General features: G+C 46.0%; 2 protein-coding genes across 20 annotated transcripts in view; one reads left to right on the top strand and one right to left on the bottom strand.

Moving 5' to 3' along the window:
* COG5 (component of oligomeric golgi complex 5) overlaps window positions 1-13,721 on the top strand; it is a 283,074-nt gene extending 269,353 nt beyond the window's left edge. For 8 of the 9 annotated variants that reach the window (XM_081535940.1, XM_081535943.1, XM_081535942.1 and 5 more), the window contains 3 exons: window positions 3,427-3,553; window positions 4,053-4,132; window positions 13,409-13,721. In XM_081535940.1, coding sequence (XP_081392066.1) covers window positions 3,427-3,553; window positions 4,053-4,132; window positions 13,409-13,523 — 322 coding nt within the window. In that variant the 3' untranslated portion in view covers window positions 13,524-13,721. The remainder of the gene's footprint in view (window positions 1-3,426; window positions 3,554-4,052; window positions 4,133-13,408) is intronic. The other variant, XM_081535939.1, reaches the window with a different exon arrangement.
* A 718-nt stretch (window positions 13,722-14,439) lies between these two features.
* HBP1 (HMG-box transcription factor 1) overlaps window positions 14,440-15,696 on the bottom strand; it is a 29,852-nt gene continuing 28,595 nt past the window's right edge. For all 11 annotated transcript variants that reach the window (XM_081535944.1, XM_081535949.1, XM_081535955.1 and 8 more), the window contains one exon: window positions 14,440-15,524. In XM_081535944.1, the coding sequence (XP_081392070.1) occupies window positions 15,507-15,524 (18 nt within the window). In that variant the 3' untranslated portion in view covers window positions 14,440-15,506. The remainder of the gene's footprint in view (window positions 15,525-15,696) is intronic.

Below are 15,696 nucleotides of genomic sequence, written 5' to 3'. Positions count from 1 at the left end.
ACAGATATTCAAACTGCAAAACTAATTTAATTGCTGTAGATAAGTTTCAAATTTGACTTTAAATTTCCTGAAGCCGAAGATAAAAGAGGAACAGAATCAGCTATGTAATTCTCATTTTGGGAAAGAAGAAAAGGTATCAGTTCTTTGGAAAATAGTTCAGTGTTTCTTAGTGTTTCATTCTAAACCGTTTGTACGTGGGGCTTCAGATAATGAGCACCGAGAGAGACTAAGGACCAAAATGCCTGGTCATCTTCCTGTCATAGTGGCAGAAAGGATTCCATCTGGCTGCTTTTCAGTGAGTTGAGGACTGTCATACAGGACTGGGCCCTGCCCTGGGTCTCCTGTCATCAGCCAGGGTTCCAGGTGAATCCTACCATGTCACCTGCCATAGCAAAGAGTGGGCTTTACTGGGGCGGGGGAGGACCCTCACCGGACCAGGGGTGGCTGGAGAGAGGGGAAGGCATGAGCTCCCCTGTCTCGGCACGTGGCTCTGGGTGACCTCTCACGTGTGCCGGACCTGCAGGGTGAGCCCATGACCCAGTAGAGGAACCCCCTCCCCACTGGCTTTTCCCCCTGTTTAGTTCTAACCTGGAAGCAGTCACGTCACTGGTGCTCTTGGCCCCTGGCTGGACTTGGAGGATGGGAATGTCAGCTGCTCAGCACCCACGGACCTGAGGCTGTGAGACATTTTCCACTTTCCCTGCCAGAACAGGGGTCTGCTGGCTATACGAAGTGGAGCTCCGGGGTGCAGTGTCATCCCCTCCACCCAGAGTCAGCTTCCAGAGGCCTCTGAGACCATGCCAGTCATCACCCCACAGGACCTTCAGGTCATGCCAGGTGAAAATAATTCCACAAGAGAGTGTGATGAGATGGTTTAAGTAGATGGGTGACTGGAGATCCACTTTGACCCATAGAGAGAATCTGGGGTTCCTAAATAGATACTAACTGCAGAGCCTTTAGACAAGGTACTGGAAACATTCATTTGCTCAGGTTATCACATAGGAGCTGTTGACAGTTTGAAGTTGTGCTTTCTCCAGGGGTCTTTGTTTCTCTCTGGGAATAAGTCTGTTCTAAAAATAGATGCATAGTCACTCCAGTTGATATACTAAAAGAGGCTGCCTAACAAAATGAAGTTTGAGTCTGTGTTCTGCCCTTTCTTGGCTTTTACTTGCTCTCTTCCTCCTAGTTTACTTATCTGTAAAATGGGGATGTAACAGTGCCTACCTCATAGGGTTGTTTAAAGGAATAAACGAGTTCACATTTATAAAGCTTTTCATAAGTGCTCTATGTGGTTAAAACTGGGAGCTTTGCTCCTGTGGAGATGGGATCTTCCACACACAAGAGAATGACTTACAGGGATGCCTCCAGGCAAACCAACAGTTCCCGCAGCAACGTTTTCATACCTGAGTAGGTGCTGAACATGTTGCCTACAGCTCTGCAGCATAGAACTCTGTGAGATGACTGACCTTGAGAATCTTTGAGGTGAGCGTACCACTCAAGGCCATGGGAAGACCCTAGTCCTGCTCCCACGGAGGACCTGGTTCAGAGCTTTATGGATGTCTGCTAACAGCGCAAGTGAACTGAAGAGTTTCCAGAGTAGCTAGAGACTATAAATTACAGAATGATGTTATTTTTATAGAACAGTTGAAATTAGAAAAATTCCTACAAGGAATAAATTTTACTTGTTTAGTCACTCAGTCATGTCTGGCTCTTCAGGGACCCCATGGACTGTAGCCCACCAGGCTCCTCTGTCCATGGGATTTCCCAGGCAAGAATACTGGAGTGGGTTGCTATTTCCTTCTCCAGGGGATCTTCCCCACCAAGGGATTGAACTCACGTCTCCTGGTTGGCAAGCGTATTCTTTGCCACTGAGCCGCCTGGGAAGCCCCAAATTTTACTTATAGAATAATTAATATAAAGACATTCTTTCCAATAATCTGGATCCAGCCAGAACCAGCTGTCTGGTGAGAGCTCTCCTGACTCTTGAGTGAGCCGTCAGTGTGGTGAAGAAGCTCGTCCTGCTTTGTGCAGGCCCTCAGCTGTAGACTGGAGTAAATAACATCGGGTGAAGTGCGAAGCCAGGGTACAGAGCTGTTGTACAGGCTTCAGAGTCTCTGCTTAGTCAGATGTTGCCATCTTACCTCTTGAGATTTAACCTCTACAGCTTGGCCTTTATCAGAGCCCAAAGCCAAGGAGGAGTCAGTGACAGTTTCAAATTATTTTTGCCAGCATTTTGACAAGGTAGTAGGTGGTTAGTAACAGGGTAGATTTGCCTGCAGGTTCCTGTAAAATGCAAGCAAGCATACCCTGGAAATACTACAGGTTCAGTTCCAGCCCACTGCCTCACAGCAACTCTCAGAGTAAAGCCAGTCACATGAATTGTTTGGTTTCCCAGTGCATATTAAAGCTATGTTTAAACTATCATCTAGTTAATTAAGGATGTAGTATCATTATGTCTAAAAAAATAGTACATATCTTAATTAAAAATATTGCTAAAAAAAAAAGATGCTAACCATCATCTGACACCACAGAGCAGGGTTTGCACAAATGTTCAGTTTGTAAAAAAAAAAAAAAAGCAAACACAAAAAACCCCCACCAAATCTGTGAAACACAGTAAAATGAGATGAGCCTATCTTGGATGGTGACACCTAGACACACAGTGTTTTAGAAGAGAGGGATGTCCAGCGAGGTAATAATTTCATATATAAGGATATGATTGCCCTTTGAAAAGCTGTATAGAAAATGGTTGAATTTATCCACATTAGCTTATAGCCCATGTAAGGATTATATATAAAATAAAAGCTGAAAGTTTTGGCCACCATTAGAACCTTTTAGGAGAAGGCAATGGCACCCCACTCCAGTACTCTTGCCTGGAAAATCCCACGACTTCACTTTCACTTTTCCCTTTGCACTGGAGAAGGAAATGGCAACCCACTCCAGTATTCTTGCCTGGAGAATCCCGGGGACGGCGGAGCCTGGTGGGCTGCCGTCTATGGGGTCGCACAGAGTCGGACACGACTGAAGCAACTTAGCAGCAGCAGCAGCAGCAGCAGAACCTTTTAGTTAGAACTACTTGAAGGCTTTAACTGTGTGCTTTCATTTTAGCCTGTTATCAGATGAGCTCTAAGAGGGGTTTTTGCTGAATCACTTTGAAGTAAAGTCAGACCCCAAAGGCAGTGAGCTGGGGGCCAAGGAAGGAGCTGAAGGGAGGGTCAGCCTATATGTGTCTGTGTGTGTGTGTGTGTGTGTGTGTTTGTTAGGCTAAGAAATGGTTAAGAATTATCCAGTCTAGGAAGACTGCTATTATTCATTCTACTATGTATTATGCTGTTACACTAATGCTAATATGCTATTATGATTCTTCTATTGAATCACCTCTTTCCATATTGAACAGCATTAAATGACTTCTGCATTTCCTTCATTTAGACCACTGCTATTCCAGACAAGTGAACACGTGGCCAGCAGCCCTGCACTGGGGGACATAATTCCATTCAGCATCATTATTCAGTTTTTGTTCACAAGAGCACCCCCTGAGCTGAAATCCCCCTTTCAGGTAAGGAGGTGAAGCTAGAATCCTCTTACTTGTCTTCCTTCTGAACTCAGTGAATGCGGGGGACTCCCCCCACCCCACCCCTAACTCACTGAAGGTTCTGGCCTTCTCCTGCCGAGGGAAGTCATGAATTTGTGTCTTAGCAGCGAATGATTCAGGAGGGAAGATCCCCACTACTCAGGCCCTACTTTCTCATCAATGTGTAGATCACCTGCCACATCTAGAATTAGCCCTTTAAATAACAGCGACACGAATAATTTTATGTTCATAAAGCTTTTTTCACAGAGGCCCCATTTCCTTTGCTGACCCACCTTCAATTGACAAACCCAAAAGGCTCCCTGGGGTTGGGAAGATGCACCAAGGGCCGTGCTGCCCACCTTTAGGGCTGGTGTCTGGGGTCCTCTGACCTCGGGAGTCCCAGAGATCCTCTCCGGACCCGCGAATGCCCCACAGGACAGGACAGGGTGTAGCCGCTCTCCTCTGACTGTGTTTCCACCCGCAGAGGGCGGAGTGGTCCCACGCACGCTTCTCCCAGTGGCTGGATGATCACCCTTCTGAAAAGGACAGGCTCCTCCTCATCAGGTAAAGCCATGTGTGGCAGGCACACCTGTGTGTTCTCGAAGCCCAGGGCCTGGGGGACGCTGGGGAAGAGTGGGGCCCAGGTAGGTGTGTCCATATGGTGCACCCCCAGGCCGCACCTGCCGGAGCGCCACCAGGGGAGCTGGGGGCCCCATCAGGGTTTGCTTTCCATGTCCCTTGCATCCGCTAGTGCTGTCCTGTGCTTGATGCAGCCCTAAGAACCTTGCACTTTGAAAACCATCCTCAGCTATGAAACGGCTCCTGGCCTTGGCTCCACATTTTCTGCTTCATTTCCACGTGGGGCAGTTACTGAAGTGGTGGAGTACAGATGTGAGTAAATGTGATACAGTTGTTAGCAGACACCCAGCAGCCTGTTGCCTCCCAGGTGTGTTTATGCACGTGTGCACGCACATGCAAACACACACATCCCACACCCCCACACACACACACCCTGTGCACACCTGCCATGCTCAGGGAGGGATGTTTCCACCCTCACGTATGCACACACCCCGTGCACCCCTGCACACCTCCCCTGCCCCGCCACGCACACCTGCCATGCTAAGGGAAGGATGTTTCCACTGTCACATATGCACAGACACTGCGTGCCCCTGCGCGCGCACACACACACACACACACCCTGCGCACCCCCACCATGCCCAGGGAGGGAAGCTTCCACTGTCACATATGACTTACTAAGCATCTCTCTTGCATCAGCACCGCTCCTTTGAAATTTCTCTCACCGAGACCTGCCGAGACCTCTTAGCCACCAAATCCCAATGTTTCTGTTCTCTCAATATCACTCTGCAGCTTTAGCTGAAAGTGACCACCACTTCCTTCTTAAAACTCATCCCGTAACCAACTCCACACATTTTTGTTAATGCCCACTATGTGCAAGGCCCTTAGGACACAAAGCAAGCCAAGACAGACCCCGCCTTCTCAGATCTTTCCTGACCCCGTGATCATGTGTTCCTGCTCTGACCTCTGTGACTGTCTTTCCCTCAGTCTCGTTTGCTGAATTGTCTTCTTCTGTCCACTCCTTGAATGTCATCGTTTCCCACGGTGTGTTCCTGGCTCCTTTTCCTTCACATTCAGTCTGTATTTCGGTTCCCCAGTGAGCTCACCCAGACTGTTGACTCTAGTGACTCCTCTGTCCTGTGACCCCAGGACTGTGGTTCACCTTGGTTGCTCGGGGTCTCAGGCCGCCAAACTTGCTGTTTCATGTCACCACTCAAAATCCCACAGAAATCTCAACCCCAAAATGTTAAAAATAAATCATCTTTCCTCTCAAACCTGCTCATTCTCCTAGACTCACTATCTTGGTTAGGTTATCACTGTCACTTGTATTCAGCCAAACTAGAAAACCTTTAAGCCATCATTCACCTCCTTGGTCACCCTCATTCTCCAAAGCCCATCAGCTGTACTTCTTAAATCACTCTGGGAGCCATCCTCAGCTCTTCGAAGGACTCCTAATGCTGCTGGTCTGGGAAACAGCACCAAACACGTTCGCTTAAGCCTGAACTCAGGGGTGAGTTGGGTTGTCCAAGGGCAGTGTGGGGCTCATGTGTGAAGCGATTCTCAACTGTGTTTGCACCCGAGTGTCATTTACAGAGCTTTGAAAAATCCTGGTGTTGAGACCACACCCTCAACTCCCTCAGAATCTCCAGGGTTGGGCCCTGGCATCAGGATTTCTTAAAGTGGTTGGGCAGCTCTTTACAGCATAGCCAGGACTGAAACCGAGTTGCCAGGTGAGAGACCCCACAGAGGAAGGAAGCTGTGGGAGGTCCCGGGAGGAAACATCAGCCCACCGGGTCCTGGGAGGGGAACCGAGCTCAAGCATGATGACTGGATCCCAGGGGAGCCCCCGGCCCTGCCAGCGCCTGTGTGTATAAAGTGGAGGTTGGCCCTCACCTACTCTTCTTCCTTACTGGTCTGTTACCCTCTCAGTTAAGAGCATCTGATCTAGAAACCGGGTGGGACATGCGGTGATCCTGTCACCGTCAGCGCAGTGTCTGGTTAAGCTGGTTTCAGAAAAGGCTTCAGGTGCGAATGAGGGACTCTGCTTAGGGCTGCTGTGAGGGTTGTGATGTCTGTGAGTTTCCCCTGAGGCCCATAGACTCGCCCATCTGCAGCTCACCGGGTGATAGAAGTGGACTCAGGACTCAGTTAATCGAACAGGGTGCATTTTTGTCTTCTTAAAGAGTTGGATGGAGTTCATCTACAACAGTTGTCCTGCTGTGGGCACATCACAGATCTGTTTTCTTTTGCTTCTTTTTAAAAATGTCTCCTGAGTGATATCATCAGCAGTGCTGTTGCTAAGCGCATATTTAGCAACCGAAAATCACGCTCAGAAATACTGTCATGCTTTCTGAAGAAGGCCTGCCCATCACTGCACACAGGGCTGCTATTAGAGCCTTCCACCCTGAGCGGGGAATGAAGCCCTCCCTGAGGGATTTCAAAACACTGCTTCTCCTCTGGCCCAGGCTGATGGCAGGGAGGGGTGCTTTGTCCTAGAGAACACCCTTTCTTGTCTGTCATTGCAAAACTGCTTTCGTCCCTGCATACTGAAGCACCACTGGATGAATTTCTTGCCCCTGTAGATAAACCTAGGGTGAGTATTGTCCTTTAAATGTCAGTAAATTTGTTTTAGCCTTGGGGCAAACCTTGCTGTAGACTCCTCTGCTGCTCCTGGCACGGTGTGTTGGGTTGTCATAAGTAGGGCAGATCGAGGGTACAGCAACTACTGCGGAGCTAATGGCAAGTAATGACCTCTCTTCTGCCTTCCTTTCTGCTTCCTTTTGACACCAGATATTTCTCTAGAGCTTGAATGAATCGTAGTCAACTTAATAAACCAATGGCTCTCAGGGCCATGTGGGGTAAGTGGGGAAAGGGGGGGAGATGGCACCTCCCCAGCCCCCAGCAGGCAGGCGTGTGTGTGCCCTCGGGGGGAGGGCGGCAGCGGGAGAGCCTGCAGGCGTTGCCTCTGTTCTCTGCAAAGATGAAGGCTGAGGTTTTGATGCAAAGATTTCTCAAGCTCTGCAGAAGAGGTAGGATTGGCCGCAAATCCCCCGGATCTTGATACTGGCAGTGGGGCAGCAACTCTTCCGACTGTGGCCTCCTCGCCTTTGCTCCTCCTGAGTCTCAGTAGGGGAGCACCATTATGGTGTCACAACTGTCTACAGACTTTATTTGCCAATTGGTACTTTGCATCTGTACAATCGTCAGACAGTTCTTTGTGCCAAGTGCATCCTTGGACCACCACCTCCCCCACTCACCTTCCCAGGACCCACAGACTGGGAACCATTCTCTCAGCTCCTCCACTTCTGTAGGACCACAGGACCCCTATGGATGGAGGGTGAAGTGTGGTCTCATAGGAGCTGATGTTCCGGTGGCACGAGATCCCTACCCATTCTGGGAATTGGGTGCCTAAGATGAGATCCTGGGGTGGATGGAGCCAAGGGAGAGCCTGTGAAGGTACAGGTATTTTTTTAAGTCATGTATGTGTTTTAGTATTAAGCACACTGATATTTCATGGCTGGCAAAAATCAGTTTTGTTTTCTTTTTTTTTCAGTTCTGTTTTCTATAAAAACCTCCACTTATATCACAATGCAGTATTGTCAACACAACCCCTTCCTCTACTAAATGTTTGCAGAATTCCTATGCTACTTTTTTTCCAATGAGGATATCTTTAATAATCTTCCTATTTTGGATACAAACCAGAGTTGAGAGTCTTACATAATGTTTGGCCCAATTTCCAAGAAAGCTGATGTTTTTTGCTCAGGCAAATGAAGTAATATAATAATTGCTTGAAAATCTTGCTCTGATTTTACGTGGGAGGGCAGCTTTAATCCTTTCTCTCTCCATAGTTCTCATAGTGTTTTTGATGAACAAAATCAAAAGCACTAACCACGCTGATTTCTGTTCTTCCACATACTGTGTGGTTTTATGTAATGTCTTACCATTCTGAAAGCAGACGAAACTGCTACATGGATTTTTGTCCAAATATTAGATAAAATGACTCTAACCCTCTAACCCATTCACTGCAGAACGATGAGTCTCATTCACAGTTTCTGTGCTCTGATTTCTTAGACTGATACAGCCACTGCTACTGCTAAGTCACTTCAATTGTGTCTGACTCTGTGCGACCCCATAGATGGCAGCCCACCAGGCTCTGCTGTCCCTGGGATTCTCCAGGCAAGAACACTGGAGTGGGTTGCCATTTCCTTCTCCACACCATCATCTCAAAGACAGTGGGCCCTTGGGGGTTTCTCTACTGTCTGCGAGTCTGCAGGGCCTGCATGGTGGGAGTGGGCCGAGTGCCTGGGATGCCATGGCAACTTGAATAGTATCACTAAAAGAAGCACGTTTTCCTCACAGAGAAACAGCTTCCTTTAAGCCTCAGCTCTGACATGAATAAGGCATCTCACAGAACATTGTTCTCTAAGGGCATTCATTAGATTCCATTTTGCGTGCATGTACTTTTGAGGATCCCCTACACTCATGCTTCTCTTTTATTTACTTTCTTCGGTGCTTTTGTCCTTTTCTTCATAGTCCTTCCTATCTTCCTGTATCTAATTCATTTTTAAAATTCATTCACTGTGCATTTGTCAAGCACTAGTCCTGGGGCTACATTCATGCGTGAAACAGTTGTTACATTGTAAGAGTGAAACTCCCCAGCACAGAGATCCTTACACTGCAGTATGACTGTGTGGGCAGAAGGGTAAAGACCTGCTCTTTACGTAGAGAATCCGAGGCCATCAGAAGTGCAGTGAGGGGACCTCCCTGATGGTCCAGTGGCTAAGACTCTGAGTTCCCAATGCAGAAGTACAGTGGGGAAAACCGTGTTGGAGGGCTTCATAGGTTCAGAGGTGTACCTAGAAGAGAGCCAGGTGCCTCACAGGACAAGCCTTTAATTCTAACTAAATCTTGTGGGTATTCTTCCCACTTTACCGATGGACAGGCTCAAGACACAGTCTAGATCACACAGCTTGGTCGGGGGTTAGAGCCTAATGTACCAGCTGTGCTTTTTTTAAAAAAAATTATTCATTTATGGCGGAGGCTGAGTCTTTATTGTTGTGCATGGGCTTTCTCTAGTTGTTGCGAGCAGGGGCTGCCCTCTAGCTGCGGTGCCTGGGCTTCTCAATGCTACGGCTTCTCTTGTGGCTCGCGGACTCTAGAGTGCAAACTCAGTAGCTGTGGCACACAGGCTTGGTTGCCCTGCGGCATGTGGGATCCTCCCGGACCAGAGATGGAACCCACATCTGTGTTGGCAGATAGATTCTTTTTTTTTTTTCTAATATGCTATGAGTTTTTATTAGAAATCTATAAAAGTTACTTAATATTTATATTAAGTTTTCATTGGTTTCAAAAACAGTGCAACCCCCCCCCAAAAAAACCAAAAGACCTAAATAACAACACCCCCAGCTAAACTAAGTAATATTTTTATTAATTTAATCCTGAATTTTTTGGTTATTTTAGGGGAGTTGACATTTTGCAACTGTTTGTTTCTTTTGTAACTTTTCTTAGCCCTTATTTTGCTTAAGATATTCTTTGCTATTTAAATATTTCTAAATTTTATGCAGTCAAAAGTCTTCACTTATGAAAAAAAATTGCACATGCTCTCCTGCCAGCAGGCGGACATTGCTGAACTGTCCCTCACAAAAGGTGACAGTCATTTCCTCCACACAGGATGCTCTCCTGTGACTCCCCCTCCCCACCATCACAGACAGTTGGCCATATGTGAAACAGAGCGCCATTCCAGGTTCGATGCATGGGACAGGTGCTCAGGGCTGGGGTGGTGGGATGGCCCAGGGGGGTGGAATGGGGAGGGAGGTGGGAGGGGGGTTCAGGATGGAGAGCACCTGTGGACCCATGGCTGATTCATGTCGGTGTGTGGCGAAAGCCACTACAATATTGTAAAGTAATTAGCCCCCAACTAAAATAAATAAATTTATAAAAAAAAAAAAAAGAATCCACGTGCAACGCAGGAGACCTGGGTTCGAGACCTGCAATTCTAGGAAGAAATCTTTGGATCTAGCTTGAATCAAATACAAATACTTGGCAGATAGATTCTTAACCACTGGGCCACCAGGGAAGTCCCCAGCTGTGCCAGCCAGGCGTCCACCCCCGCCCATCCCCACCCCCTGTGCTGCTGGTTTCTGGGTTGATTACTTTATTGTGAGTAGTTAAGTATGAAGCCAGCTTTCAGAGATCCATCCCCAAATGCTGGGGTCCTGCTAAGCTATGCTGTTGGTGCAGAAGTCCTAGACTTTTCCACTTCTTGTGACTCCAGGGTGGTTTGTTTTGTGCTGCCTGGAGTTAGGAAAGGCTTTATCAAAAACAAGGCACTTGAGCTGGTCCTAAGTAAAAGCTCTACAAGGAAGAAGCCGGGTGGGGTAGGGGAGGGATGCATGTTGGCATTCCAAACATAAGGACAGCCAGTCCCAAGGAAGGCTCTCACTAACTTAAAGACTAGCTGTCACTAACAATGAGATGGTGTGGACAAAGGGAAACAGGCCTTTTTTTGTAGCTTGACTTTATTTTAGAGTATTTGCACAGGCACCCCGGGAGTCTCTCAGTGGGTGGGCATAGGGGTTGGGCTCTGCCTGTGTTGGTAACACAGACAACAGAAGTTAATGATTTGAGGGTCTTTTTTAGGGTATAGCACACAGTCTGGGACCCAGCAGTGACACAGTTGGGGAAGGTTGACGATGAAGCTGGTGTGCAGTGGGGTTGTGAACGTAGACAGTTCCGGGGGTAGGAGGGCACGGCAGGTGGTGGACCACAGGTGGCTGCCCTGGTTATAGTGTGGCAGGTCCTCTAGCGCAGGGCTGATGGCACTGGGGTGACCACCACCCACAAGGCTACCCCAGTATTAGGGCACAAAATGGCAGGATTCAGACTGAAGCAAAGGTGAGAGGAGGGACCAGATGTGGAAATATGTTGTTCAGTTGCTAGGTCACGTCCGACTCTCTGTTTCCCCATTGACTGTAGCACACCAGGCTCCTCTGCCCTTCACTATCTCCCTGAGTTTGCTCAAACTCCCATCCGTTGGGTCAGTGATGCCATACAATCATCTCATCCTCTATCGCCCCTTTTCTTCCTGCCCTCAGTCTTTCCCAGCATCTGGGTCTTTTACAGTGAGTGGGCTCTTTGCATCAGTTGGCCAAAGTATTGGAGCTTCAGCTTCAGCGTCAGTCCTTCCAATGAATATTGAGGGTTGATTTCCTTTAGGATTGACTGATTTGATCTCCAGCACAATTCAAAAGCATCAATTCTTGGGTGCTCAGCCTTGGTACAACTCTCACATCTATACATGACTACTGGAAAAGCCATAGCTTTGACTATACAGACCTTTTTTGGGCGAGTGATGGCTGTGCTTTTTAATACACTGTCTAGGTTTGTCATAGATTTCCTCCCAAGGAGCAAGTCTTTTAATTTTGTGGCTGCTGTCACCATTCACAGTGATTTTGGAGACCAAGAAAATAAAATCTGCCAGTTTCCACATTTTCCCCCATCTATTTGTCATGAAGTCATGGGACTGGCTGCCATGATTTTAGTTTGTTGAATGTTGAGTTTTAATTCAGCCTTTTCACTCTCCTCTTTCATCAAGAAGCTTAGTTCCTCTTTGCTTTCTGCCATTAGAGTGGTATCATCTGCATGTCTGAGATTGTTGATATTTCTCATGGCAGTCTTGCTTCCAGCTTGTGATTCACGTAGCCTAGCATTTTGCATAATGTACTCTGCATATAAGTTAAATAAGCAGGGTGACAATATATAGCTTTGACATACTCCTTTCCCAATTTTGAACCAGTCCTTTTGTTCCATATCCAGTTCTGTTGCTTCTTGACCTGCATACAGGTTTCTCAGGAGACAGGTAATATGTAGGGTAAATTAATAGGACTTGAAAACTGGTTATGTGTAGGACTGAAACAGTTTAGATATAGACTACGGGGAGATGATGGTCACTTAACTGAAATAGTAAGGGGGCAACTACTACTCTTCGTGTAGGTTTTTTACCAGAGGTTGGTCTTTTTTCATTTCTTATGGCATTTTATTTTTTAGAGCAGGTTCAGGTTCGCAGCCAATTTGACAAGGTGCAGAGATTTTTGCCATATGCCCCCTACCCCTACATGCACAGCCTCCTCCATTATCAGTAATCCTCCTCCAGAGTGGCCTTCATGTGACAGCTGACTAACCCACACTGACACCACTGTCACCTGGAGTCCGTAGCTTACACTGGGGTTCCCTCTTGGTGGTGTACACCTTGTGGGTTTGGATGGCCCTGTTTCTGACAGGGGAGTCTGAGGGAATCCTGGAAGGAATCAGATAAAGATGTCCAGAATGCAGATATGAGGAGAGAGGTCGGGACAGGAAATTAAGAGATTCTCCAATCTCTTAATTCAGTTCCATATAAAACCATGACAGTGGGTAGTGAGGTTGAGGGGTGCCATGGCCTGAGCACTGAACTGGCCACACTCCCATCAAATATAGTCCCTATAGTTGAATGAAAGTAATGACCAAACCTGACAGAGGACTATTTTTTTCAGTGTTTGGGAGCAAATAAATAAAACAGGTAAGAATTATGTATTAGATGAGACTTGAGGCGTACGTGAGCTATGATAGCTATGGAAATGCTCTGGAGTGTGTGATTTCATAACAAAAATTTGATTGTTTTACTTGGAACTTAAATAGACCAATAATGAAAAGTATGCATAAATGAACAAGCATAGGGCTGGACTTGATCTGTGCTGTAGTTTGCTGACCCCCTGATCTAATTAACTGAGAACATTATCATACCTATTGCTAAATTCAGGCTGTCTTATCACAATCTGCCAACAACTGGAGCCTACCAACAGTTTACCCTACTTGTGGGTTCACATTCTTTAAGTAACAGGAATATAAAGCCCCTGCAGCGTTAGTGTGCAGTGAGGGCCCTGCCCACAGCAGTGCAGTCCACACTCTGTGGTGCAGGGCGCCCCCTTGTGAGCTCTGTGCACAGACACAGGTTGCACTTTGCTCCGCAGAAGTCTCTGCACTAGGACTCTGGACTCTTAGCTGCTAGAGAGCCTCCGATTGTGTGATTAGACCACTAAGTGCAATGCAGGTTGAAAACTGTGCACACCTCTGCATCTTAACCACAGGAACCCTACTGACAAATGTTTTGAGGGCCATTGGTTGACTCAGCAAAGCAGAAATGAGCTTCTTTTAAACGTTGGCATCCTCCGAGCTGTTTTCTTTCATTTGTATAGCCCTCTGACATTATTTTCCTTTGGTTTTCAGGGGTGCCCTGGAAGCTTATGTTCAATCAGTAAGAAGCAGAGAAGGCAAAGAATTTGCACCGGTTTATCCCATAATGGTTCAGCTGCTTCAGAAAGCTCTGTCTGCTCTTCAGTAAGAATGTGAAGTATGTCTTAATCTCCATTTTGTGCTAACCCATCCAGGGGTGGCAAATACATACTCTAAAAGACAGCTACTATCTACTCTTTCATAAATGTAATTGACTTTTCTGTATTTCTTTGTTGACCTCTTCTGTTTACCTCTTAAGCCCTTCTACCTTAAGTAGCAATAAAATGTCAAAATAGATTCATCACCACCTTGAAACTCTGCAGAACTTATTTTTCCAAAAAGATACCCAACTCTTTTCTCCCATAAGGCTTTTCTATGAGGCTATCTAAAACTTCTTTCCCATCACAGAATCCCCACAGCTTAAGGGATAGGGTCAAGTTATATAGTAAATACGCTGCTTCTCCCCAACTGGCATCCTTTCTTGATGGGTAAGTAGTTAACTCAGTAGTTTCCATTCTTTGGCTGCACATTAGAATCACTGGTAGCTTTACATAATCCTGATGCCCAATTTGTACTCCATGTTAACATGTATGGGTGTAGGAACCAGGCATTACTATTTTTTGTTAAATATCCTGACATGTTTCCAATGTGCAACAGTTTGGGAACCACTGGCATATCCCGAAGCTAGGATGCAGGGCTCAGTGTTGTTTACCGGTGTCTTACTGTATCTTTAATAATAGAGCAAGGCTGTCTTTATCCTTTGTGTGTCACTTTATTAAGAGCAGACTTTGGTGGCTGTTCTCCTTTATAACAGAGATGCCAAGTTAAAAATTAACTTTTACTCTGAAAGGAGTCTCATAAATAGTAATCTGGGTCCTTCTATTGCCCTTGCCTTGTCATTAACATTTTAAAGTTTAAAATCCTACAAGTACAAGCCACTTGTAAAATATTTTCCATTTCCTGAACCTATTATTCTGATGACTCATTCATCAAGTTCAGTCAGGATAAATCAGAAGTCAGAGATAAACAATTTTTTTCATTTTATTTGAAATAATATACAAGAATATAGTGTGCAAAATTTAGGGGCAACATCAAGAAGTGTAATGAACTGAAATCAATTTTATAGCTGTGATTCCTAACCAGAAACACCACTTGGTGAGTAACAGGAAAAGCCATGATTGTAGCTCAGAGCGAAGGCAGCTCTATCGCCAGCGCGCTGGCGCTCGTTGGGCAGCTGGAGGGAAGTAAAGTGCAAGTGTCGCACCACTTGAGTGCAAAGTCCGCCCCCACCGTAGATACGATGACAGATAACGATATGAAGATACGTGGCTGAGGAGATATGGGACACAAAGCTAAAAACACAATGGTGTCAACTGTTAACAGCACCATTACAGTGACTATATCCCAATGCTATTAACTAACTTGACCTTGGCCTGGGCTAGGTCTCCATCAAAGTCAAGGGTGGGTGCCGCTACCCGGTGTGTCCGACTCAGCATTCTCCAGGCGCCGTGGCAGGTGGCTCTTAGGCTGGCACTGACACCATCCACCGGCCCTGTGTCCTGGCAACCTCTTGGCACTGGCCAGACTAGGAGCCCCCGTGTTTGGCACAGATGCTGAGCCATGTGGTGGTTGCTCAAGGAAGGCCAACTCCCGGCTTCTGCTTCACCCCATTATGTGTACAATACAGATTAATAAGCAGTAAGGAGCCAATGTATAAACAGCAGTTACATATTTTTAAATTCCCCTTTTGTACAATTTAAAATAAAACATGTATACACTTCTCTCTTTACTACTGTACTTTAGCACCACAGGATATCAATTTTCAAGCCTATATTACCTGATAGACATATATGAAGTTTGGAAGAAAAATAAGGCAATTTGGTTTACAATGTTGATAGTTTTAGCTTACTTAATGCTCTAATGGAGAAAGCAAATCCTCACTCATATTATTAAATCATTTCAAGACTCAATGCTATCGGTATCTTATGGTCACACGGATTCAGGACAAATGGTGAGACCTTCATCTTCTTAAATCTTTCCATCAACAGTCAATGTTTAAGCAAATACAGACTTAAGAACATAAGCATCCTGTTTAATGTTGTTGTGAGCCCTGTGGAGATAAAATTAAAACTCAGTGAATGTTTACAAATCAATACATAATTAATTTTACAAATGAAAGCTAAGATAGATAACATATTAATAACTATACTATTAAAAAAGATTACTTTCTCAAAAGTGGTAGGTTTTTTAAACTTTGGTAATACCCAGTGGTCCAAGCAACC

This window comes from Giraffa tippelskirchi, chromosome 10, assembly GCF_054371585.1.
Source record: "Giraffa tippelskirchi isolate mGirTip1 chromosome 10, T2T-mGirTip1v1.2.pri, whole genome shotgun sequence".
In the NCBI taxonomy this organism is placed as follows: Eukaryota; Metazoa; Chordata; class Mammalia; order Artiodactyla; family Giraffidae; genus Giraffa; species Giraffa tippelskirchi.
Note: the sequence above shows the minus strand (reverse complement) of the source record. Positions and strands in the feature narration are given on the sequence as shown.